This window comes from Patiria miniata, unplaced genomic scaffold (assembly GCF_015706575.1).
Source record: "Patiria miniata isolate m_02_andy unplaced genomic scaffold, ASM1570657v1 HiC_scaffold_29, whole genome shotgun sequence".
NCBI classification, from domain to species: domain Eukaryota; kingdom Metazoa; phylum Echinodermata; class Asteroidea; order Valvatida; family Asterinidae; genus Patiria; species Patiria miniata.
Window position 1 is genome coordinate 13,644,361 of NW_024037068.1, and position 26,066 is coordinate 13,670,426.

A 26,066-nucleotide genomic window follows, 5' to 3' on the forward strand; every position below is an offset into this window, starting at 1 on the left:
ACTTGTAATATTCTTGATTTAAGTATTTTTTTCTTAAAGAGAAAGAGATGTTCACCGAGGGAAAGTTTCCAAATTAAGAAATCAAAGTGTCAGAGTGAACTGGGTTTATACCTCTTATGCACTGGTCCATGGACATTTCCCAAACTCTGACCTCGCAGAGCTGCAATGTAGCTTGCTCGGAGGGGATAGTAACGAACAAAAACATCCCATTTACAGGTGGGTCGCACTCGAAGTAGATCGTGCCTCCGGGCACCGAAGCTTGTTCAGCAGTCACCGGTAAACCGCAGAGGCTGTTGTCACTAATGTCCCCTATTCCTGGATGGAAATGCCCTACTCTGACGACAGCACCCGTCAAAAGCTCACCTACCGACATGGGATAGTACATTAGTGTACCAGTTTTGGTTGGTTATTTTAGCAAAATTGATGTTGCATATTACTATTCTACACTATAGCAATTGACATGTGCAATTGTACGTAAATGCAGACTTACTATCGCCATCGCCACGATTCAGAATACTGACATGGCTGATGCAGTGTTGTTCCTCATCATTCGGGTCGAGCCTAACCCCCCAATAGGGATTCCGTTCAGGTTCTAAAATTAAAGAGAACAAAACAAAAATGTCATGATGAATCCGTCTTTGTTGAACGTGTGATACGAAATTGCAGGGTATAGTGTGAAACAACCAAGTAGAACACGAATTGCTTTACTGGGCTACCGGGAGCAAACAGAAACAAAAATGGACAATGAGACAGCACCAGTCAGTCCTCAGGAGCCTCATCATAGGAGGAGGCCCAACCAACCAAGTACAGCGTCATGCAATATACCAACAAAGCCAAAGAAACAAAGAGAAGGAGAATTAAAGTTGTCCACAGTGGTACCCTATAGCTACCCAGGTGTGTAAAGATGTAAAGATGCCGCAATACCAGTGATTGTGCAGCTCCCACCGCTTTCTCCTTCCATCAGAGATGAGTCCGTGAACTTTCCGTCGTTAGCTTTTCTGAAATCACTGTAGCCATTTGAATCCTTAAGCCTAACATTTGAACTTTGTCCTCCGTTATTGCCAACAATATTCAGCTCTGCCTCTCCTTCAAAGTAAACTGTAAATGGGAACATTAGAAAACATTTTTCTCTCATTAATGACAGGAAACAAAAAACATTTTTCTCTCATTAATGTAGCAATCTTGGTCAACTGTCATGTACTTTTGTAATGTTGTTTATTTTAAATACAACCTCTGACATTTTTTTATGCGTATATAACAAGTTTTCTCAATTCTAATGTGTTACATAAGTTTAAAATATAAATGTTTTTATTGTAAACACCTAGCTGTAATCCAGCTTCACCTTCGAAACGGTGCTAGTAAATTTGAATTAAATTTGAATTGAATTGAAAATGCCTTAACCTTAAAGAAGTAATATCAATTAAGTGTTATTTGAGTGACTTTTGCCATCTCACATTACTTGTTACTCGTAACATCGTTCGTATTTTGTCTGGAAAGGTATATACAAAACAAGTACATTGTACATGTCGTCACTGTTTTCACGAAGGGGTGAATTTCATGAAAATCGTCTCTATTTTCGAAACCTTTTTTTTTTGGTGAAATGAATAAATATATCAATATTTACAACCTGGTGAGGCTATACTTTCAACAAATGTATTAGAATTAACCTAACCTAATTAACCTAATTAACGAATGGGCGAATTTGCCACAAGTGCCCTTTTGCGTTTTCACGAAGGGGCGAATTTCCGCACTCTACCGTATTAATAAACTTTCAGTAAATAAATACATTGTAATACAATGAAGCGTTATTACGAAGGGACGAATTTCAGGCGCGGCATTGGTGCAGATATGAGGGTCAAATGTTAATGGCTACTGATGTTTTTTTTATCAAGTTCACTTCCAGCAACATTATACCTGAATCATCTCTTCAGTCCCTTATTCAAGGGCCGAGATTTTTTTTCAACTTACCAGTTTCGCAGAGAGGTCCGGTAAATCCTGCTGCGCATGTGCAGGAAAAGGCATCAGCATCCTTCACGCAAGTGGCGCCATTTTGGCATGGATCGCTGTCGCACGGATCAGTATCTTGAACAGAATCAAAAACAAGAACAGCTAATCCAGGAGTGTGTTGGGGCGTTAAAGAACTCAGCATATTGCCATTTATACGTTAATCACGTGCACACCAATCCTGCCAAACAACAGGATTCCAGAATATACTAATGGAGATTAGAGATCAATGATGTTAACGGTTGCTAATAAATCCAAGCTGATTTTTTTTACAGCGTGTTCGATTACCTCCCCCACGCGTAGTCGTACGTAAGCGCGACTGCGTTCGATTTAATTTTCACGTGACTTCTCGCTCTTACTCTAGCCTGGTCCAAGTAACCAACCCGCTGAGCCGCTTACTTGGGTATAAAAAGTATCCCACAATACAAAGCGAACACATGGCGGCTAAGTGTAACGCTGCGGCGAACTGAATTCCAAAGTGAGTCAGCTTCACTTCATACTAGTACTAGAGGACGGGAGGAAAGTTAAGTAAATTTTAAAAATACCCGGCAATTCTCGACTCAAGGTCAAACTACTTGTAATATTCTTGATTTAAGTATTTTTTTTTAGAGATGAGATGTTCACCGAGGGAAAGGTTCCAAATTAAGAAATCAAAGTGTCAGAGTGAACTGGGTTTAGGGCCTATACCTCTTATGCACTGGTCCATGGACTTTTCCCAAACTCTGACCTCGCAAAGCTGCAAGGTAGCTTGCTCGGAGGGGATAGTAACGAACAAAAACATCCCATTTACAGGTGGGTCGCACTCGAAGTAGACCGTGCCTCCGGGCACCGAAGCTTGTTCAGCAGTCACCGGTAAACCGCAGAGGCTGTTGTCACTAATGTCCCCTATTCCTGGATGGAAATGCCCTACTCTGACGACAGCACCGGTCAAAAGCTCACCTACGGACATGGGATAATAAATTAGTGTACCAGTTTCGGTTGGTTATTGTAGCAAAATTGATGTTGCATATTACTATTCTACACTAAAGCAATTGACATGTGCAGATGTACGTAAGTGCAGACTTACTATCGCCATCGCCACGATTCAGAATACTGACATGGCTGATGCAGTGTTCCTCTTCATTCGGGTCGAGGGTAACCCCCCAAAAGGGATTCCGTTCAAGTTCTAAAATTAAAGAGAACAAAACAAAAACGTCAAGATGAATCCGTCTTTGTTGAACGTGTGATACGAAATAGCAGGGTATAGTGTGAAACAACCAAGTAGAACACGAATTGCTTTACTGGGCTACCGGGAGCAAACAGAAACAAAAACGGACAATGAGACAGCACCAGTCAGTCCTCAGGAGCCTCATCATAGGAGGAGGCCCAACCAATCAAGTACAGCGTCATGCAATATACCAACAAAGCCAAAGAAACATAGAGAAGGAGAATTAAAGTTGTCAACAGTGGTACCCACTGCGCTTCGAACAATGCGTTTACACAAGACCTTGACGCCCTTGCACACACGCGGCGACCATTTTTAAACTCCCTCAAAAGCCCACAATGCATGGATCCGTATATAAAAACACAGAATGATAATAGTTTAGGAAGCAATTTTGGATCATCGAACAGGTTTTAATTATTCATTTTGCCCACAGTGTTATTTTACTCATTTTAATTTTTGTTCAAATAAATAATTTTATTTCGTGACTTTGATGTTTACGTGGCCAAAAAAGGGGCGTCAAAATGGCGTCCAGCGACTTCACCCCCACGGCCCGAAGCGTTAACCAGTCAGTATAATAGAGATCAGTGGTGGTACCCCATAGCTATCAGGTGTAAATATGTGAAGATGCGGCCATACCAGTGATTGTGCAGCTCCCACTGCTTATTGTCCCGTCTTCACCTATCAGAGATGACTCCGTGAACTTTCCGTCATTAGGTTTTCCGGGCTGACGGACGGTTGAACCCTTAGTAGCTGAACTCTGTCCTGCATCATTGCCAACAATATTCAGCTCTGTCTCTCCTGCAAAAGAAACTGTAGAGGGGAACGTAAGAAAAGACCTGAACATAAAAAATAGTAATATTAATTAAGCGTTACTGGAGTGACTTCAACCATCTCACGCTACTTGTTACACTGTTCGTCTTTTGTCTGGAAAGGTATGCACAACACAAGTACATGTAAATGTAATCAGTCGGTATTACAGCCCTTTTACAGCTCCATGATTTCATTAGGTACACTTTCACGACGTAAGCTCCGGTAGAGACGATTCAGGCATGCTGCAGTGATCACTGTAAACACACGAAGCCCCGTTCAATGAAGAAACCACTGTGCTAGCTGCTGTACATAAGCAAATGCCCCGTGACTGATTCTCTGCTTAAATTTATAGCTTCACGATTTATAGACAAGATTGCATGTGTGGGTAGAACTATTGATGTATTTTATGGCACACTTCGGTATTTTCGTAGGCCCCCCAATTTTTTCGTAGGCCCAAGGCACAGTGCCTTCTGTGCCTATTGGGTAATCCGGGCCTGATGGCTAATTCTAAGTTCACAGGCGCCAAAACGAGCCCTTTATCCCGAAAGGGCCTACCTCATTTTGCGGTTTCTAAAAGTAGATTTCAAGCGTTTTCCTCTTGACAAACTTCAGGGAGAATAGAGCCACTAGGCATTTTCCCTCTACTACACTCTAAAAAAGAAGTGTAAATTTATGTTGTGTAAAACTGTTGGGTAAAAAAATTGTGTCATTTCTACTCAATATTGAGCAAAATGAAAATTTCGCTTGTACCTCCTACTTGTGTCAAAATGTTACACATGAAAAGGGTAAAATAGTACCCAACATTGACTACAAGTCCTAGCAGCACAGGCAAAAAGTTAAAATCATGGTATTATTACCCAAGTGATGGGTAAAAGAAACTGGATTTACCCCATCTCTGTGTAACAATTCTTTCATTGTTCACGTCGAAGAGTAAAATTTACCACGACATTAGTAAAATGTTACCACGGTGCGGGGTAAACTGACGCACGTGACAACGTTTACTCAATATTGTGCACGCGTCATCACTCATGTACAAGATGGCCGCCGCTTGTGAGACCTTCAACAATTTGGGAATTTTGAAGACGTGATTTCTTTGTTCCAGGTAGGTCAGTGAAATGAATTTCAGTGTTGTTTCCTCCAAATGGGATGCTGATGTATGAGGATTAATACCGGAGAGATTGGAGAAGTGACATGCTTATTATTTAGACATTATTTGCAACTTGGACGTCACGGCTCTGCCAACCACGATTCCATGCACATGATGCATGCGTTTCATGTACCGTATAGTGAGTGTTCTCATATCTAGAAACACCGAGTAAAGTGTCCGACATTTGGGGAATTGTTTTTGAATGAGTTGATTGAGGGAAATTCTAACACCCCTGCCCATCACATAGCCCACGTTCCTCGTAATAGTCCTCATGCATCAGCACCATATTTGGGGAAATATCATCTTATTCATTTTACTGACTTTCCAACCCAGGACTCAGTTATTGAAATCCCTCGAGATTGCTGTCTCTAGCATGCCATTCACATTGCAGAGTTCAAAGTTGAATAAAACCGCAAGGGTCAATAACAAAGGTACACAACAACTAATTTAAAAACAACCCAAGTGATGGGTAAATTTAGAACCCAACAATGCAGGGTAAAAATTAGAACCCAATATCTGGGTAAGAAATTGACACAACACTTGGGTAAAAGGAGGGTTGGGTAAAGTTTACCCAATAATTGAGTAAAAAGGGAACATGGTCGTCACATGGGTAAACTTTCTTACCCAACTTTGTTGTGCAAACACGTAACACAATTATGGGTAAAAGTTACACAGAAATGGGTACTTTTCTACACTTTAGCTGTTGTGTAAAAAAAAGTACACAAGTTGACGACCATGTTCCCTTTTTACTCTCGAAAAGGTAGTAATTTTACCCAATATTGAGCAACTATTTTTTAGAGTGTAGCTAGTAGCTGGTCCAAATGCATTGCATAGGCCTATTCCAATGTTCGATCACAAATATTCAGTTTCAACTAATCGATCCCTGCCGTAGCCATGCATGCTGTGCCCATAAGGCACTTTTATCTCAGTTACTCCTCTCAACCCATGTGATAAATAGGTACCGGCATTATGCAATGCTGGGAAGGTATCAGACTCGCTGTGGAGGTTTGGCAATCCCCCAACGGCAGCATTTCATGGAGACGAGTCTGGCCCAATCGCTTCGAAAGAGAGATGGGCACTGAGCTCCTGTGAACACGGGTTCGTCCCCCTTTAACCCCCCCCCCCGGCCCTTGCACATGTTGCAGGTAAATTTGAAAGGACCTTGAAGGCATTGGTGCAGATATGTGGGTCAAATGTTAATGGCTACTGTAGTACTGATGTTTTTTTTTATTCAGTTCACTTCCAGCAACATTATACCTGAATCATCTCTTCAGTCCCTTCTGACAATTATTCAAGGGCCAAATTTTTTTTTTCAACTTACCAGTTTCGCAGAGAGGTCCAGTAAATCCTGCTGCGCATGTGCAGGAAAAGGCATCAGCATCCTTCACGCAAGTGGCGCCATTTTGGCATGGATCGCTGTCGCACGGATCAGTATCTTGAACAGAATCAAAAACAAGAACAGCTAATCCAGGAGTGTGTTTGGGCGTTAAGAACTCATCATATTGCCATTTATACGTTAATCACGTGCACACCAATCCTGCCAAACAACAGCATTCCAGAATGTATTAATGGAGATCAATGATGTTAACGGTTGCTAATAAATCCAAGCTGATTTTTTTACAGCGTGTTCGATTACCTCCCCCACGCGTAGTCGTACGCACTGATCTCTATATAAAGACTGGATAGCGGATATGCATACAACATTCACACAGTAGACTTCGCACATTGACCAATTCGCCCCCGGTCTCACGAAGATGGCCGCGTATAATACGAACGTTCTACGCGTAAATACGCGCGCGTTGTATCAACAGTTGACGCGCATTTTGGTCACGTACACATATTATGATGTTCTAAAAGGGACACATTTCCGTAGTGATTATTATTTCAAAACGCCGAAAAAGTTATATTTGCGGCATTTTAGTAACCACGACGTTAGAAAAATTGTAGTTAACCTTGATCAGTGATGGTGGTCAAAATATAAGTCAAGTGAACCGCGACGTTACAAAAGAAATCATGCTGTCTATAAAAACGGCAACATGTCCTTTGTAGATCACCAGCCGGTCTCACCAATATGGCGTCAAATTCGTACATTGTGCGGCTCTGTATTAGCTATCCAGTCTTTATATAGAGATCAGTGGTCGTACGTAAGCGCGACTGCGTTCGATTTAATTTTCACGTGACTTCTCGCTCTTACTCTAGCCTGGTCCAAGCATGGGTCCAAGTAACCAACCCGCTGAGCCGCTTACTTGGGTATGAAAAGTATCCCACAATACAAAGCGAACACATGGCAGCAAAGTGTAACGCTGCAGCGAACTGAATTCCAAAGTGACTCAGCTTCACTTCATACCAGTACATGTACATGTACTAGAGGACGGGAGGAAAGTTAAGTTAATTTTAAAAATACCCCGCAATTCTCGACTCATGGTCAAACTACTTGTAATATTCTTGATTTAAGTTGTTTTTTTTTAAAGAGATAGAGATGTTCACCGAGGGAAAGGTTCCAAATTAAGAAATCAAAGTGTCAGAGTGAACTGGGTTTATACCTCTTATGCACTGGTCCATGGACATTTCCCAAACTCTGACCTCGCAAAGCTGCAATGTAGCTTGCTCGGAGGGGATAGTAACGAACAAAAACATCCCCTTTACAGGTGGGTCGCACTCGAAGTAGATCGTGCCTCCGGGCACCGAAGCTTGTTCAGCAGTCACCGGTAAACCGCAGAGGCTGTTGTCACTAATGTCCGCATATGGTGGATTGACCAACCCTACTCTGACGACAGCACCCGTCAAAAGCTCACCTATGGACATGAGATAATAAATTAGTGTACCAGTTTTGGTTGGTTATTTTAGCAAAATTGATGTTTCATATTACTATTCTACACTATATATAATTGACATGTGCAGATGTACGTAAATGCAGACTTACTATCGCCATCGCCACGATTCAGAATACTGACATGGCTGATGCAATGTTCTCCATTCGGGTCGAGGAAAACCCCCCAAAAGGGATTCCGTTCAGGTTCTAAAATTAAAGAGAACAAAACAAAAACGTCATGATGAATCCGTCTTTGTTGAACGTGTTATACGAAATTGCGGGGTATAGTGTGAAACAACCAAGTAGAACACGAATTGCTTTACTGGGCTACCGGGAGCAAACAGGAACAAAAATGGACAATGAGACAGCACCAGTCAGTCCTCAGGAGCCTCGATCATAGGAGGAGGCCCAACCAACCAAGTACAGCGCGTCATGCAATATACCAACAAAGCCAAAGAAACATAGAGAAAGAGAAATAAAGTTGTCCACAGTGGTACCCTATAGCTACCCAGGTGTAAAGATGTAAAGATGTGGCAATACCAGTGATTAAGCAGCTCCCACTGCTTATTGTCCCGTCTCCGCCCATCAGAGATGAGTCCGTGTACTTTCCATCGTTAGCTTTTTTGGAATCACGGTAGAAATTTAAATCCTCAGCATATGAACTTGGTCCTGCTTCATTGCCAACAATATTCAGCTCTCTCTCTCCTTCAAAAGAAACTGTAAAGGGGAACGTAAGAAAACATTTTTCTCTAATTTATGACAGAAAAAATTCTTATTAATGTAATAATCTTGGCCAGCTGTCATGTAATTTTGTAATGTTGTTTATTTTAAATACAACCTCTGACATTTTTTTATGCGTATAATAACAAGTTTTCTCAATTCTAATGTGTTACATAAGTTTAAATTATAATGTTTTTATTGTAAACACCTAGCTGTAATCCAGCTTCAGCTTCGAAACGGAGCTAATAAATGTGAATTAAATTTGAATTGAATTGAAAATGCCTTAACCTTAGAAAAGTAATATCAATTAAGTGTTATTTGAGTGACTTTTGCCATCACACATTACTTGTCACTCAATAACATCGTTCGTATTTTGTCTGGAAAGGTATATACAAAACAAGTACATTGTATATGTCGTCACTGTTTTCACGAAGGGATGAATTTCATGAAAATCGTCTGTTTTCGAAATTATTTTTAAAATTTGGTGAAATGAATAAATATATCAATATCTACAACCTGGTGAGGCTTTACTTTCAAAAAATGTATTAGAATCTCAATTAACCTAATTAACGAATGGGCGAAATTGCCACAAGTGCCGTTTTGCGTTTTCACGATGGGGCGAATTTCCGCACTCTATGCAATTAATAAACTTTCAGTAAATAAATACATTGTAACACAATGAAACGTTATTATTTGAGGCGCGTGCAATGAAACGTTTTCACGAAGGGGCAAATTTTAAGGCGCACGCGCAGTGGGGCAAAATCTGCGCGTACTGTACAAAAAAATGCATTGACTCAGACCGCCGAAGGGCGAAACCTCCGCGTACTCACTTTAGCGTTTTCACGAAGGGGTGAATTTGCTTATCGGTCTTTTTTTTTTCGTTTTCACGAACAGCCACTTTTCTTAATTGAATAATTCTGCAAAACCTTTCGCCTATTTTCCTTAAAGTTTTCTACATTTATGAAGATTAGAATCTCTTCTTTCCTCTCATACCTAAATCTTGCGTATGTTATACATCTTTAAGTTTCAACTTGTTAAATTATAAAAGGACCAACTTTAAACGAGTTGATCTCGAATGTTTGTTCAGACAGTGAAATACTAAATTCGCCTCTTCGTGAAAACGGTGACGATGTAATCAGTTTGTATTTCATCACTTTTACAGCTCCATGATTTCATGAGTTAAAGGGGCACTAGGTCCTGAAATCCCCGGAAATTTCATGTTTTGGATTGTTTACTTATCCTATTAGAGTTGTTGGCTATTCTTAACAGTCACCGACTTACAACAGTTGGGTGACACGTTACGTAATCCTCCATTTTATGATGGCATTCTGGCCTACGATTTCTATTATGACATTGAAGTGGCGATCATTACGGGATCAGCCTTCTAAACAGCAACCCCAGCAATCCTGTGGGTCACTGGGCTTGGAAAATCTTTTCAAAAAGAGAGCACATGTATAATGGAAGATAAAGATTCTTTAACCGCTCATCCTTCAGTTTGGTTGATAAGTTGCATGAGGCATTCCGCCTGATATTTTTACCACTAAATTTCATCATGTGGTCTGATAGCAAAACATTGTTCTATTTTCAAAAAAAAAATAGAATTGTGAGTGAAAGATACCTTGTTTTTTGTTTTGAAGTGTGAACACTGATTCATAAATACCTAAGACAGTTTACGCATCCCTTTAGGTCGAGAGCCCATCACGTGGCCGGTCTTAAACGGATGATAAAGACATGTCTAGCTGGTCTTAAACACTTTTCCAGTGTCACATGAAATTTGCACTCCCATGAAATCCGGTTCCTTTTAACGTTTCATTGGTTGAACGTTCACATTCCTCACGTATGCATGCGCAATAGAACCCAGTGAATCAGTATTTCATAGTCCGAAATTCACACTACACCAGCCGAGCAGCGTTTTGCACACCACTCCTGCCAAACAAAGTTCCAGAATGTACTAACGGAGATCAGTGATGTTAACGGTTGCTAATAAATCCAAGCTGATTTTTTACTGCGTGTATTACTTCCCCCGCGCGTACTCGTATATACGTGCAAGCGCGACTGCGTTCGATTGAATTCTCACGTGACTTATCGCTCTTACTCTTGACTGGTCCAAGTAACCGATCCGCGAGCCGCTTACTTGATTAAGTATTCCATAATACAATGCGAAAACATGGGGGCTAAGTCTATCGCAGCGACGGCGGGAGATCAAAAGTGTCTCAGCTTCACTTCATACGAGTACAAGACGTCGGGAGGAAAGTTAATAATTTAATAATACTCGGCAATTCTTGACTCATGGTCAAACTGCGTGTAATATTCTTGATTTAATTTGTTTATCTTAAGAGATAGAGATGTTCACCGAGGGAAAGGTTCCAAATTAAGAAATCAAAGTGTCAGAGTGAACTGGGTTAATACCTATGCACTGGTCCATGGACATTTCCCAAACTCGGACCTCGCAAAGCTGCAAGGTAGCTTGCTCGATGGGGATAGTAACGAACAGAAACATCCCCTTTACAGGTGGGTCGCACTCGAAGTAGATCGTGCCTCCGGGCACCGAAGCTTGTTCAGCAGTCACCGGTAAACCGCAGAGGCTGTTGTAACTAATGTCCCCTATTCCTGGATGAATCGGCCCTACTCTGACGACAGCACCCGTCAAAAGCTCATCTGCGCACATGGGATAATAAATTAGTGTACTAGTTTTGGTTGGTTATTGTGGCAAAAATGATGTGGCACATTACTATTCTACACTATAGCAATTGACATGTGCAGATGTACGTAAATGCAGACTTACTATCGCCATCGCCACGATTCAGAATACTGACATGGCTGATGCAGTGTTCCTCTTCATTCGGGTCGAGCAAAACCCCCCAAAAGGGATCTGGATCAGGATCTAAAATTAAAGAGAACAAAACAAAAACGTCATGATGAATCCGTCTTTGTTAAACGTGTAATACGAATGGCAGGGTATAGTGTGAAACCACCCAAGTAGAACACGAATATAAAATTGCCTTCGTGGGGTACCGGGAGCAAATAGAAACAAAAACGGACAATGAGACAGCACCAGTCAGTCTTAGAAACTTCAGCAGGCCCAACCAACCACGTAGAGCGTCGTGCAATATACAAACAAAGCCAAAGAAACATAGAGAAGGAGAATTAAAGTTGTCCACAGTGGTACCCTATAGCTACCCAGGTGTAAAGATGTAAAGATGCGGCCATACCAGTGACTATGCAGCTCCCACTGCTTATTGTCCCGTCTCCGCCCATTAGAGATGAGTCCGTGAACTTTCCGTCGTTAGCTTTTCCGTTCTCATTGTGGATATTTGAATCATCACCATATGAACTTTGTCCTGCTTCATTGCCAACAATATTCAGCTCTGTCTCTCCTTCAAAAGAAACTGTAAAGGGGAACGTAAGAAAACATTTTTCTCTAATTAATGACAGAAACAATTCTCATTAATGTAATAATCTTGGCCAGCTGTCATGTAATTTTGTAATGTTGTTTATTTTAAATACAACCTCTGACATTTTTTTATGCGTATATAACAAGTTTTCTCAATTCTAATGTGTTACATAAGTTTAAAATATAATGTTTTTATTGTAAACACCTAGCTGTAATCCAGTTTCACCTTCGAAACGGTGCTAATAAATTTGAATTAAATTTGAATTGAATTGAAAATGCCTTAACCTTAAAGAAGTAATATCAATTAAGTGTTATTTGAGTGACTTTTGCCATCTCAAATTACTTGTTACTCGTAACATCGTTCGTATTTTGTCTGGAAAGGTATATACAAAACAAGTACATTGTACATGTCGTCACTGTTTTCACGAAGGGGTGAATTTCATGAAAATCGTCTCTATTTTTGAAAAAAAAAAAAATTGGTGAAATGAATAAATATATCAATATTTACAACCTGGTGAGGCTATACTTTCAAAAAATGTAGTAGAATCCCAATTAACCTAATTAACGAATGGGCGAATTTGCCACAAGTGCCCTTTTGCGTTTTCACAAAGGGGCGAATTTCCGCACTCTATGGTATTAATAAACTTTCAGTAAATAAATACATTGTAATACAATAAAGCGTTATTACGAAGGGACGAATTTCAGGCGCGGAATTGGTGCAGATATGAGGGTCAAATGTTAATGGCTACTGATGTTATTTTTATCAAGTTCACTTCCAGCAACATTACACCTGAATCATCTCTTCAATCCCTTATTCAAGGGCCGAGATTTGTTTTAACTTACCAGTTTCGCAGAGAGGTCCGGTAAATCCTGCTGCGCATGTGCAGGAAAAGGCATCAGCACCCTTCACGCAAGTGGCGCCATTTTGGCATGGATCGCTGTCGCACGGATCAGTATCTTGAACAGAATCAAAAACAAGAACAGCTAATCCAGGAGTGTGTTTGGGCGTTAAGAACTCATCATATTGCCATTTATACGTTAATCACGTGCACACCAATCCTGCCAAACAACAGGATTCCAGAATGTACTAATGGAGATCAATGATGTTAACGGTTGCTAATAAATCCAAGCTGATTTTTTTTACAGCGTGTTCGATTACCTCCCCCACGCGTAGTCGTACGTAAGCGCGACTGCGTTCGATTTAATTTTCACGTGACTTCTCGCTCTTACTCTAGCCTGGTCCAAGCATGGGTCCAAGTAACCAACCCGCTGAGCCGCTTACTTGGGTATAAAAAGTATCCCACAATACAAAGCGAACACATGGCGGCTAAGTGTAACGCTGCGGCGAACTGAATTCCAAAGTGACTCAGCTTCACTTCATACTAGTACTAGAGGACGGGAGGAAAGTTCAGAAAATTTTAAAAATACCCAGCAATTCTCGACTCACGGTCAAACTACTTGTAATATTCTTGATTTAAGTATTTTTTTCTTAAAGAGATAGAGAAAAAAATATATTAGAATCCCAATTAACCTAATTAACGAATGGGCGAATTTGCCACAAGTGCCGTTTTGCGTTACACGAAGGGGCGAATTTCCGCACTCTATGGTATTAATAAACTTTCAGTAAATAAATACATTGTAATACAATGAAGCGTTATTACGAAGGGACGAATTTCAGGCGCGTGCAAAGAAACGTTTCACGAAGGGGCGACTTTTAAGGCGCTTGCGCAGTGGGGCAAAATCTGCGCGTACTGTACACATAATGCATTGACTCAGACCGCCGAAGGGCGAAATCTGCGTGTACTCACTGTTTCACAAAGGGGCTAATTTGCTTATTGGTCGTTATTTTCGTTTTCACGAACAGCCACTTTTCTTAATTGAATAATTCTGCAAATTTTCTCACCTATTTTCCTTAAAGTTTTCTACATGTATGAAGATTAGAATCTCTTCTTTCCTCTCATACCTAAATCTTGCGTATTTTATGCATCTTTAAGTTTCAACTTGTTAAATTAAAAAAGGACCAACTTTAAACGAGTTGATCTCGAATGTTTGTTCAGACAGTGAATGAAATACTCAATTCGCCTCTTCGTGAAAACGGTGACGATGTAATCAGTTTGTATTTCATCACTTTTACAGCTCCATGGGGCACTGGGTCCTGAAATCCCCGGAAATTTCATGTTTTGGATTGTTTACTTATCTTATGGGGGGAAATGCATCTTTAATGTAACGTAACCCAACACCTGATGACGTCACGATCACGATTTGTTTCTAGGAATAACAGTGAAGTTAGTATTTCACTATCTGTACAAACATTCGAGATCACACTGTATGAGAACGACACGAAAACCGTATTCGTACTCCGTCGTGTCCTATGTAAACAACCGGCATTTTTTCGTCTTTTCTCGGGAACGGTAAGACAATAGTTTGGTTTCCTTTCAACCACATGTTTGAAATAGGATAAATAAACAATCCAAAACATGAAATTTGCGGGGATTTCAGGACCTAGTGCCCCTTTAACCGCTGATCCCTCAGTTTGTTTGATAAGTGGTCCTGCCTGCATGAGGCATTCCGCCTGATATTTTTACCACTAAATTTCATCATGTGAGCTGATAGCAATACATTATTGTTCTATTTAAAAAAAAAAATAGAACTATGAGTAAAAGATACCTTGTTTTCTGTTTTGAAGTGTGAACAGTGATTCATAATTACCTAAGACAGTTTACGCATTCCTATTGGACGAGAGCCCGTCACGTGGCCGGTCTTAAACGGATGATAAAGACATGGCTAGCTGGTCTTTAACACTTTTCCAGTGTCACATGAAATTTGGACTCCCATGAAATGCGGTTCCTTTTAACGCTTCATTGGTTGAACGTTCACATTCCTCACGTATGCATGCGCAATAGAACCAAGTGAATCAGTATTTCACAGTTCGAAATTCACACTACACCAGCCCAGCTGCGTTTTGCACACCACTCCTGCCAAACAAAGTTCCAGAATGTACTAATGGAGATCAAAGATGTTAACGGTTGCTAATAAATCCAAGCTGATTTTTTACTGCGTGTATACCGTCATCATTTTCACGAAGAGCCACATAATTATGTGGATTTTAAAGAAAAATCGTTTTCAAGGTAATCGCAAAAGAAGTTTCTCATATTTTAAAACTGCAAAAAATACCACTTTGCAACAACGTTTTGGGGCACGAAAACCATCACACGATTCTACGAGAGCTGAATTTTAACACGAATCCAGTAATCAGACTGAATACAGCAGTTAATTGGTGAAAATTAATTAGTAAAGATATGTGGCTCTTCGTGAAAACGCAAATTCAGGTTTCCGACATATTATTGGCCCTTTCCGTTCAACGTGCATTTCCATAGGCGCGCGTGAGTACGCACGCGCAGCTGAAAATGTAACAAAGATAAATAATTATGTGGCTCTTTTCTTGAAAACGGAAATCTCATTTGACCTACTTTTAATTTATTTCCGTGCAATGGGTTTTGTACGCGTTCAAAGGGCCAAAATGTATGTGGCTCCTCGTGAAAACGCAAAATGCATTTTTCGAGATTTCTGCCCCTTGCAACATTAATGAAACTTGGAAATTAATGATGTTTTGCTTACAAAAACATGTCAAAATGGTTAAGTACATTGTTTTAAAGCAAAATGTTGAAAAAAATTAAAATCGAAAAAATGGTAATTTTTGACATATGTGGCTCTTCGTGAAAACGGTGACGATCTACTTCCCCCGCGCGTACTCGTACGTGCAAGCGCGACTGCGTTCGATTGAATTCTCACGTGACTTATCGCTCTTTCTCTTGGCTGGTCCAAGTAACCGATCCACGAGCCGCTAACTTAATTAAGTATTCCATAATACAATGCGAAAACATGGGGGCTAAGTCTATCGCAGCGACGGCGGGAAATCAAAAGTGTCTCAGCTTCACTTCATACGAGTACTAGACGTCGTGAGGAAAGTTAAGTAAATTTTAATAATACCCGGCAATTCTTGACTCATGGTCAAACTGCGTGTAATATTCTTGATTTAATTTTTTTTTTTCATCTTAAAGAGATAAAGATGTTCACCGAGGGAGAGAAAGGTTTCAAATTAAGAAATCAAAGTGTCAGAGTGAACTGGATTTATACCTCTTATGCACTGGTCCATGGACGTTTCCCAAACTCTGACTTCGCAGAGCTGCAAGGTAGCTTGCTCGGAGGGGATAGTAACGAACAATAACAACCCATTTACAGGTGGGTCGCACTCGAAGTAGATCGTGCCTCCAGGCACCGAAGCTTGTTCAGCAGTCACCGGTAAACCGCAGAGGCTGTTGTCACTAATGTCCGCATATGGTGGATGGACCGACCCTACTCTTACGACAGCACCCGTCAAAAGCTCACCTACGGACATGGGATAATAAATTAGTGTACCAGTTTTGGTTGGTTATTTTAGCAAAATTGATGTTGCATATTACTATTCTACACTATAGCAATTGACATGTGCAGATGTACGTAAATGCAGACTTACTATCGCCATCGCCACGATTCAGAATACTGACATGGCTGATGCAGTGTTCCTCTTCATTCTGGTCGAGCCTAACCCCCCAAAAGGGATTCCGTTCAGGTGCTAAAATTAAAGAGAACAAAACAAAAACGTCATGATGAATCCGTCTTTGTTGAACGTGTTATACGAAATAGCAGGGTATAGTGTGAAACAACCAAGTAGAACACGAATTGCTTTACTGGGCTACCGGAAGCAAACAGAAACAAAAATGGACAATGAGACAGCACCAGTCAGTCCTCAGGAGCCTCGATCATAGGAGGAGGCCCAACCAACCAAGTACAGCGTCATGCAATATACCAACAAAGCCAAAGAAACATAGAGAAGGAGAAATAAAGTTGTCCACAGTGGTACCCTATAGCTACCCAGGTGTAAAGATGTGAAGATGCGGCCATACCAGTGACTATGCAGCTCCCACTGCTTATTGTCCCGTCTCCGCCCATCAGAGATGAGTCCGCGAACTTTCCGTCGTTAGCTTTTTTGTAATCACTGTTGAAATTTGAATCCTCAGCATATGAACTTTGTCCTGCTTCATTGCCAACAATATTCAGCTCTGTCTCTCCTTCAAAATTAACTGTAAAGGTAAGAAAACATTTTTTTCTAATTAATGACAGAACAAATTCTCATTAATGTGTCATACCCCCCAAATTTGCCATTATTTTAATTTGTTGGATGACTAGAACAAGTCTATTGTTTGTAAGGTGGTTATGCTGCCTCATCAAAATTCCTTCTTCTTGTACCCTCTTGTGGTGTTGCCCTGTGTCAGGCATGGTTCACATGTATTATGTAAGACAATGTGGGGGGCAACAGCCTGGCCTGGAGTGATGGGTTGTTGGTGCGCGGGTGCGGCATTCCTTTCCTGGCTCTGGTGTAGAGTACATCACTCTCCTTGCTCTGGACTGGAATCACCGCTGAACACTTTCATTATTTTGTAAACCCATCATTTTCCTGGCACAGGTAAGTTTTCCAAATTTGTCTTCATTTAAGTATATATTTATCACTAGTATTAGTTCATTAGTGAACTATTAATTGTCTTGAGTATTTTCAGAGAATATTTACTTTTTATCTCAACTTCCATGCTTGATGATGAGTCGATAGTTATTTTCTACTATGAAACTTATTTGAATGAGTTCTTTCCTTGTACATATTGATTGCGTCTGATTCCAATTCATGCTGTCGTTACAATATTGTGCTCTATATTTGAATGCATCTTTATGACTTCTGTTATGAAAGTATCTTGAGTGGATCACTTCCAATGGTCCATGGATTCAGTATTTTCCATGAGAGATATTTTATGACCCGATTCATTTATATTTCATTTGGACTGTTTGGAGTTTCTGAATGATAATTAGAAAGAGTGAAGTTGATGTAGATATATGTTCAACCTATGGCTTTTAACTTTTCAAGTTGATGCCGATTTATGATTTCACATCATAGGGTTACTTGAACTTTTCTTGCTTATTGATTGCTGAATAGTTATTTTATTCTTTAGATTAGTAGAGCATTTCCTTTTTATTAGATCAGATATAACTTGAAGTTTTATAGATGTCTGATACTTGTACGAATCGTGCCAATTCTGAATTATGTCTATTCATTCATTGTAGGAATTGGTTTGTTTAATTGCTATAGCTTTGAGTTTTATAGTTTGCTCCTTTAACTGTAAGTGTATTTAGCCTTTGATTTAGCAAACACATTTTTTTGTATTATCACAGTCACTAGTCACAGTCCTGCCACTTTAAGCTAGCCTGACCACGTGTGGGTCCAGCCGCCCTGTTATCTGAGACATTCTAGCACTGATCTTATCTTGTAAATCTTGTGTGCAAGACTCTCTAGTCCATGGTCCAGACCAGGCCAGAGTGTGTGATCAAAGTTTTGGTTGACCTTGGGTACACTGTAGATTGCTCATTTCGTATGCACGAGATTTTACTGTTGTTTTATCATCATCCACCTGTTGTAGGCTAGTCGCACTGTGCTCGTTGTTTATCTTTTCTTTAGAACTGGCCTTAGGCTTGTGTTTTGGTTATCTCAGTGTGAGCCCAGATTAATGTACTGTGGGAATAGTTTCAGTGTTTTGGTTTTTAGAAGGATTTTCTTCTGATGACCTTAGTTATTTTGCAGGTTTAGTTTATAATATATTTTTAGTTGATTTTCTTTTGGTTATTTTTATAGACTTGTTTAAAATAATTTAGTTAATTATGATTCCTTTCCTGGCTCTGGTGTAGAGTACATCACTCTCCTTGCTCTGGACTGGAATCACCGCTGAACACTTTCATTATTTTGTAAACCCATCATTTTCCTGGCACAGGTTCTCCTGCCGTTTGTCATGTTGGACGAGGACGAGACCTAGCTGTGCATTACTACTTCTACCACTTGTGGAGCTGAGTGACGATTTTCTGTTCCGCTTTCCTCCATATCACCTTTTCATCTCATCACACCCCTGACCGTCCTCTGACGAGTTGCGTCCTTCTGGAAGTTGCAGTCGCTAGTTTCCTGCCTGCTGCAGTCATTTGACGTCCCTGGATCTCCTCTTCTTCTCCGATGTTTTAATTCTCGTTCCGTGAACTTTGTTTTTTCGTGAACTTTGTACTCGCGCGTTCGTGGACGTAACTGGATTTGAATCGTTGGTCATCGCTGGATCTGGACAAGACCATGGGAGACGCAACTGCGAACAACTTATCCTTTTCTGGCATTGTATAAATTGTTGTAATCTGTGCATTTTCATTTGTGTTTACATATCCAGCTTTCTTTGTTTTTATTTTGTTTTGACTTCAAGTTGAAGAGTGTTTGAGTGATTTGAATTAAAAGTCATTTTTAATTCGAGCTGTAAATACAATTATTTTTGAACATTTTTATTTCTTTGATTATTTTGTCGACTGAACCGGTTGGATTTATATCATTGGGGTTTTTCCTAACTGGAATAGACCCCGCGACAAATGTAATAATCTTGGCCAGCTGTCATGTAATTTTGTAATGTTGTTTATTTTAAATACAACCTCTGACATTTTTTTTATGCGTATATAATAAGTTTTCTCAATTCTAATGTGTTACATAAGTTTAAAATATAATGCTTTTATTGTAAACACCTATCTGTAATCCAGCTTCACCTTCGAAACGGTGCTAATAAATTTGAATTAAATTTGAATTGAATTGAAAATGCCTTAACCTTAAAGAAGTAATATCAATTAAGTGTTATTTAAGTGACTTTTGCCATCTCACATTACTTGTTACTCGTAACATCGTTCGTATTTTGTCTGGAAAGGTATATACAAAACAAGTACATTGTACATGTTGTCACTGTTTTCACGAAGGGGTGAATTTCATGAAAATCGTCTCTATTTTCGAAAACATTTTTTTTTGTGTGAAATGAGTAAATATATCAATATTTACAACCTGGTGAGGCTATACTTTCAACAAATGTATTAGAATTAACCTAACCTAATTAACCTAATTAACGCATGGGCGAATTTGCCACAAGTGCCCTTTTGCGTTTTCACGAAGGGGCGAATTTCCGCACTCTACCGTATTAATAAACTTTCAGTAAATAAATACATTGTAATACAATGAAGCGTTATTACGAAGGGACGAATTTCAGGCGCGGCATTGGTGCAGATATGAGGGTCAAATGTTAATGGCTACTGATGTTTTTTTTATCAAGTTCACTTCCAGCAACATTATACCTGAATCATCTCTTCAGTCCCTTATTCAAGGGCCGAGATTTTTTTTCAACTTACCAGTTTCGCAGAGAGGTCCGGTAAATCCTGCTGCGCATGTGCAGGAAAAGGCATCAGCATCCTTCACGCAAGCGGCGCCATTTTGGCATGGATCGCTGTCGCACGGATCAGTATCTTGAACAGAATCAAAAACAAGAACAGCAGGAGTGTGTTGGGGCGTTAAGAACTCATCATATTGCCATTTATACGTTAATCACGTGCACACCAATCCTGCCAAACAACAGGATTCCAGAATATACTAATGGAGATTGGAGATCAATGATGTTAACGGTTGCTAATAAATCCAAGCTGATTTTTTTTACAGCGTGTTCGATTACCTCCCCCACGCGTAGTCGTACGTAAGCGCGACTGCGTTCGATTTAATTTTCACGTGACTTCTCGCTCTTACTCTAGCCTGGTCCAAGTAACCAACCCGCTGAGCCGCTTACTTGGGTATAAAAAGTATCCCACAATACAAAGCGAACACATGGCGGCTAAGTGTAACGCTGCGGCGAACTGAATTCCAAAGTGAGTCAGCTTCACTTCATACTAGTACAAGAGGACGGGAGGAAAGTTCAGAAAAAATACCCAGCAATTCTCGACTCACGGTCAAACTACTTGTAATATTCTTGATTTAAGTATTTTTTTCTTAAAGAGATAGAGAAAAAAATATATTAGAATCCCAATTAACCTAATTAACGAAGGGGCGAATTTCCGCACTCTATGGTATTAATAAACTTTCAGTAAATAAATACATTGTAATACAATGAAGCGTTATTACGAAGGGACGAATTTCAGGCACGTGCAATGAAACGTTTCACGAAGGGGCGAATTTTAAGGCGCTTGCGCAGTGGGGCAAAATCTGCGCGTACTGTACACATAATGCATTGACTCAGACCGCCGAAGGGCGAAATCTGCGTGTACTCACTGTTTCACAAAGGGGCTAATTTGCTTATTGGTCGTTATTTTCGTTTTCACGAACAGCCACTTTTCTTAATTGAATAATTCTGCAAATTTTCTCACCTATTTTCCTTAGAGTTTTCTACATGTATGAAGATTAGAATCTCTTCTTTCCTCTCATACCTAAATCTTGCGTATTTTATGCATCTTTAAGTTTCAACTTGTTAAATTAAAAAAGGACCAACTTTAAACGAGTTGATCTCGAATGTTTGTTCAGACAGTGAATGAAATACTCAATTCGCCTCTTCGTGAAAACGGTGACGATGTAATCAGTCTGTATTTCATCACTTTTACAGCTCCGTGATTTCATGAGTTAAGGGGGCACTGGGTCCTGAAATCCCCGGAAATTTCATGTTTTGGATTGTTTACTTATCTTATGGGGGGAAATGCATCTTTAATGTAACGTAACCCAACACCTGATGACGTCACGATCACGATTTGTTTCTAGGAATAAAAGTGAAGTTAGTATTTCACTATCTGTACAAACATTCGAGATCACACTGTATGAGAACGACACGAAAACCGTATTCGTACTCCGTCGTGTCCTATGTAAACAACCGGCATTTTTTCGTCTTTTCTCGGGAACGGTAAGACAATAGTTTGGTTTCCTTTCAACCACATGTTTGAAATAGGATAAATAAACAATCCAAAACATGAAATTTGCGGGGATTTCAGGACCTAGTGCCCCTTTAACCGCTGATCCCTCAGTTTGTTTGATAAGTGGTCCTGCCTGCATGAGGCATTCCGCCTGATATTTTTACCACTAAATTTCATCATGTGAGCTGATAGCAATACATTATTGTTCTATTTAAAAAAAAAAAAATAGAACTATGAGTAAAAGATACCTTGTTTTCTGTTTTGAAGTGTGAACAGTGATTCATAATTACCTAAGACAGTTTACGCATTCCTATTGGACGAGAGCCCGTCACGTGGCCGGTCTTAAACGGATGATAAAGACATGGCTAGCTGGTCTTTAACACTTTTCCAGTGTCACATGAAATTTGGACTCCCATGAAATGCGGTTCCTTTTAACGCTTCATTGGTTGAACGTTCACATTCCTCACGTATGCATGCGCAATAGAACCAAGTGAATCAGTATTTCACAGTTCGAAATTCACACTACACCAGCCCAGCTGCGTTTTGCACACCACTCCTGCCAAACAAAGTTCCAGAATGTACTAATGGAGATCAAAGATGTTAACGGTTGCTAATAAATCCAAGCTGATTTTTTACTGCGTGTATACCGTCATCATTTTCACGAAGAGCCACATAATTATGTGGATTTTAAAGAAAAATCGTTTTCAAGGTAATCGCAAAAGAAGTTTCTCATATTTTAAAACTGCAAAAAATACCACTTTGCAACAACGTTTTGGGGCACGAAAACCATCACACGATTCTACGAGAGCTGAATTTTAACACGAACCCAGTAATCAGACTGAATACAGCAGTTAATTAGTGAAAATTAATTAGTAAAGATATGTGGCTCTTCGTGAAAACGCAAATTCAGGTTTCCGACATATTATTGGCCCTTTCCGTTCAACGTGCATTTCCATAGGCGCGCGTGAGTACGCGCGCGCAGCTAGAAAGGTAACAAAGATAAATAATTATGTGGCTCTTTTCTTGAAAACGGAAATCTCATTTGACCTACTTTTAATTTATTTCCGTGCAATGGGTTTTGTACGCGTTCAAAGGGCCAAAATGTATGTGGCTCCTCGTGAAAACGCAAAATGCATTTTTCGAGATTTCTGCCCCTTGCAACATTAATGAAACTTGGAAATTAATGATGTTTTGCTTACAAAAACATGTCAAAATGGTTAAGTACATTGTTTTAAAGCAAAATGTTGAAAAAAATTAAAATCGAAAAAATGGTAATTTTTGACATATGTGGCTCTTCGTGAAAACGGTGACGATCTACTTCCCCCGCGCGTACTCGTACGTGCAAGCGCGACTGCGTTCGATTGAATTCTCACGTGACTTATCGCTCTTACGTACTCTTGACTGGTCCAATTAACCGATCCACGAGCCGCTTACTTGATTAAGTATTCCATAATACAATGCGAAAACATGGGGGCTAAGTCTATCGCAGCGACGGCGGGAAATCAAAAGTGTCTCAGCTTCACTTCATACGAGTACTAGACGTCGGGAGGAAAGTTAAGTAAATTTTAATAATACCCGGCAATTCTTGACTCATGGTCAAACTGCGTGTAATATTCTTGATTTAATTTTTTTTTTCATCTTAAAGAGATAAAGATGTTCACCGAGGGAGAGAAAGGTTTCAAATTAAGAAATCAAAGTGTCAGAGTGAACTGGATTTATACCTCTTATGCACTGGTCCATGGACATTTCCCAAACTCTGACCTCGCAAAGCTGCAAGGTAGCTTGCTCGGAGGGGATAATAACGAACAGAAACATCCCATTTGCAGGTGGGTCGCACTCGAAGTAGATCGTGCCTCCGGGCACCGAAGCTTGTTCAGCAGTCACCGGTAAACCGCAGAGGCTGTTGTCACTAAAGTCCCCATATGGTGGATGGGCCGACCCTACTCTGACGACAGCACCCGTCAAAAGCTGACCTACGGACATGGGATAATAAATTAGTGTACCAGTTTTGGTTGGTTATTTTAGCAAAATTGATGTTGCATATTTCTATTCTACACTATAGCAATTGACATGTGCAGATGTACGTCAATGCAGACTTACTATCGCCATCGCCACGATTCAGAATACTGACATGGCTGATGCAGTGTTGTTCCTCTCCATTCGGGTCGAGCTTAACCCCCCACATGGGATTCCGTTGAGGTTCTAAAATTAAAGAGAACAAAACAAAAATGTCATGATGAATCCGTCTTTGTTGAACGTGTGATACGAAATTGCAGGGTATAGTGTGAAACAACCAAGTAGAACACGAATTGCTTTACTGGGCTACCGGAAGCAAACAGAAACAAAAATGGACAATGAGACAGCACCAGTCAGTCCTCAGGAGCCCCATCATAGGAGGAGGCCCAACCAACCAAGTACAGCGTCATGCAATATACCAAAAAAAGCCAAAGAAACATAGAAAACGAGAAATAAAGTTGTCCACAGTGGTACCCTATAGCTACCCAGGTGTAAAGATGTAAAGATGTGGCAATACCAGTGATTAAGCAGCTCCCACTGCTTATTGTCCCGTCTCCGCCCATCAGAGATGAGTCCGTGAACTTTCCGTCGTTAGCTTTTTTGGAATCACTGCGGTAATTTAAATCATCACCATATGAACTTGGTCCTGCTTCATTGCCAACAATATTCAGCTCTGTCTCTCCTTCAAAAGAAACTGTAAAGGGGAACGTAAGAAAACATTTTTCTCTAATTAATGACAGAAAAAATTCTCATTAAGGCCAAAAAAAAAAAGTATCCGGTTTCTGGTATGGAGCTTGTCCAAAAAGTGGTGCGGCGACGCGGCTTTTTTTTTTTTTTTTACCTGACTTTTTTGCTTCAAATGTCGGCTGATGACTGCAAATGGTGCCCGACTAAACTAAGGCTTAGACTAGTGCAAATATATGGGAGTCCAGAGAGGCCACATAAAGCTTATTCTCGATCATAACCCAATCTAAAAACACGTTAAAATTGTGCAGCAGCAGGATTCCAGTCAAGCCAGTGAGTTTCGCGGTTTTGAGACATCATCTTTCATTGAAAAAAAAACTTTTTCATTTTGCCGACGCGCATGGCTACGGCGACGCGCGCGCATACCAGAAACCGGAGACTTTTTTTTTGGCCTAATGTAATAATCTTGGCCAGCTGGCATGTAATTTTGTAATGTTGTTTATTTTAACTACAACCTCTGACATTTTTATATGCGTATATAATAAGTTTTCTCAATTCTAATGTGTTACATAAGTTTAAAATATAATGCTTTTATTGTAAACACCTAGCTGTAATCCAGCTTCACCTTCGAAACGGTGCTAATAAATTTGAATTAAATTTGAATTGAATTGAAAATGCCTTAACCTTAAAGAAGTAATATCAATTAAGTGTTATTTAAGTGACTTTTGCCATCTCACATTACTTGTTACTCGTAACATCGTTCGTATTTTGTCTGGAAAGGTATATACAAAACAAGTACATTGTACATGTTGTCACTGTTTTCACGAAGGGGTGAATTTCATGAAAATCGTCTCTATTTTCGAAAACATTTTTTTTTTTGTGAAATGAGTAAATATATCAATATTTACAACCTGGTGAGGCTATACTTTCAACAAATGTATTAGAATCCCAATTAATCTAATTAACGAATGGGCGAATTTGCCACAAGTGCCCTTTTGCGTTTTCACGAAGGGGCGAATTTCCGCACCCTATGGTATTAAAGGGAAAATACAACATTTGCAAACATCAAAAAATAAAACTACCAAATCATTTTGAAATACCTTGCTGGACTGTTAGTGAATGACAGTGTAAAGCATCCTGTAAAATCATGGCACCTGGTATACTGTCATTTTCAAGAAAAGTGGTATTTTTGTATCAATTTCCAACGCTGGTCGGCCGACCAGCCTTGCAAAAAAACTGGCTTTTTTCAAATACTGGCCCCAATTTACCATCGCACTTGTTTGCAATCGATTACACACCTATGAACGGGTACAAGCCAGCTAGACTGGTTCCCTGACCTTACAATTCCCCAATCTATGTAAACTGCTATGTTTCTTCTTATATGGAGTCGGGGAACCAGACTACAGGAAAATGATTGTTTTTCTTGGTTTTTATAGCATTTTTGAACCCAAAACTTAAA

General features: G+C 39.9%; 1 protein-coding gene and 1 long non-coding RNA gene across 44 annotated transcripts in view; one reads left to right on the plus strand and one right to left on the minus strand.

The window, feature by feature from the left end:
• The window catches only part of LOC119735676 (neurogenic locus Notch protein-like), a 68,009-nt gene that overhangs the window by 23,281 nt on the left and 18,662 nt on the right, over positions 1–26,066 (minus strand). For 21 of the 43 annotated variants that reach the window (XM_038209494.1, XM_038209522.1, XM_038209520.1 and 18 more), the window contains 22 exons: positions 24,441–24,617; positions 24,008–24,109; positions 23,629–23,880; positions 20,372–20,485; positions 17,038–17,214; positions 16,608–16,706; positions 16,229–16,480; positions 12,935–13,048; positions 11,910–12,086; positions 11,483–11,581; positions 11,107–11,355; positions 8,518–8,694; positions 8,089–8,184; positions 7,709–7,960; positions 6,487–6,600; positions 3,845–4,018; positions 3,071–3,169; positions 2,692–2,943; positions 1,969–2,082; positions 925–1,098; positions 491–592; positions 112–363 (listed from right to left, as the gene is read on the minus strand). In XM_038209494.1, the coding sequence (XP_038065422.1) occupies positions 112–363; positions 491–592; positions 925–1,098; positions 1,969–2,082; positions 2,692–2,943; positions 3,071–3,169; positions 3,845–4,018; positions 6,487–6,600; positions 7,709–7,960; positions 8,089–8,184; positions 8,518–8,694; positions 11,107–11,355; positions 11,483–11,581; positions 11,910–12,086; positions 12,935–13,048; positions 16,229–16,480; positions 16,608–16,706; positions 17,038–17,214; positions 20,372–20,485; positions 23,629–23,880; positions 24,008–24,109; positions 24,441–24,617 (3,618 nt within the window). The remainder of the gene's footprint in view (positions 1–111; positions 364–490; positions 593–924; positions 1,099–1,968; positions 2,083–2,691; positions 2,944–3,070; positions 3,170–3,844; positions 4,019–6,486; positions 6,601–7,708; positions 7,961–8,088; positions 8,185–8,517; positions 8,695–11,106; positions 11,356–11,482; positions 11,582–11,909; positions 12,087–12,934; positions 13,049–16,228; positions 16,481–16,607; positions 16,707–17,037; positions 17,215–20,371; positions 20,486–23,628; positions 23,881–24,007; positions 24,110–24,440; positions 24,618–26,066) is intronic. The other 22 variants (XM_038209528.1, XM_038209524.1, XM_038209495.1 and 19 more) reach the window with 21 other exon arrangements.
• Positions 17,369–19,470, plus strand: LOC119735680. The gene is made up of 2 exons (XR_005272207.1): positions 17,369–17,597; positions 18,946–19,470. It is a non-coding gene; the product is annotated as an uncharacterized LOC119735680 (long non-coding RNA).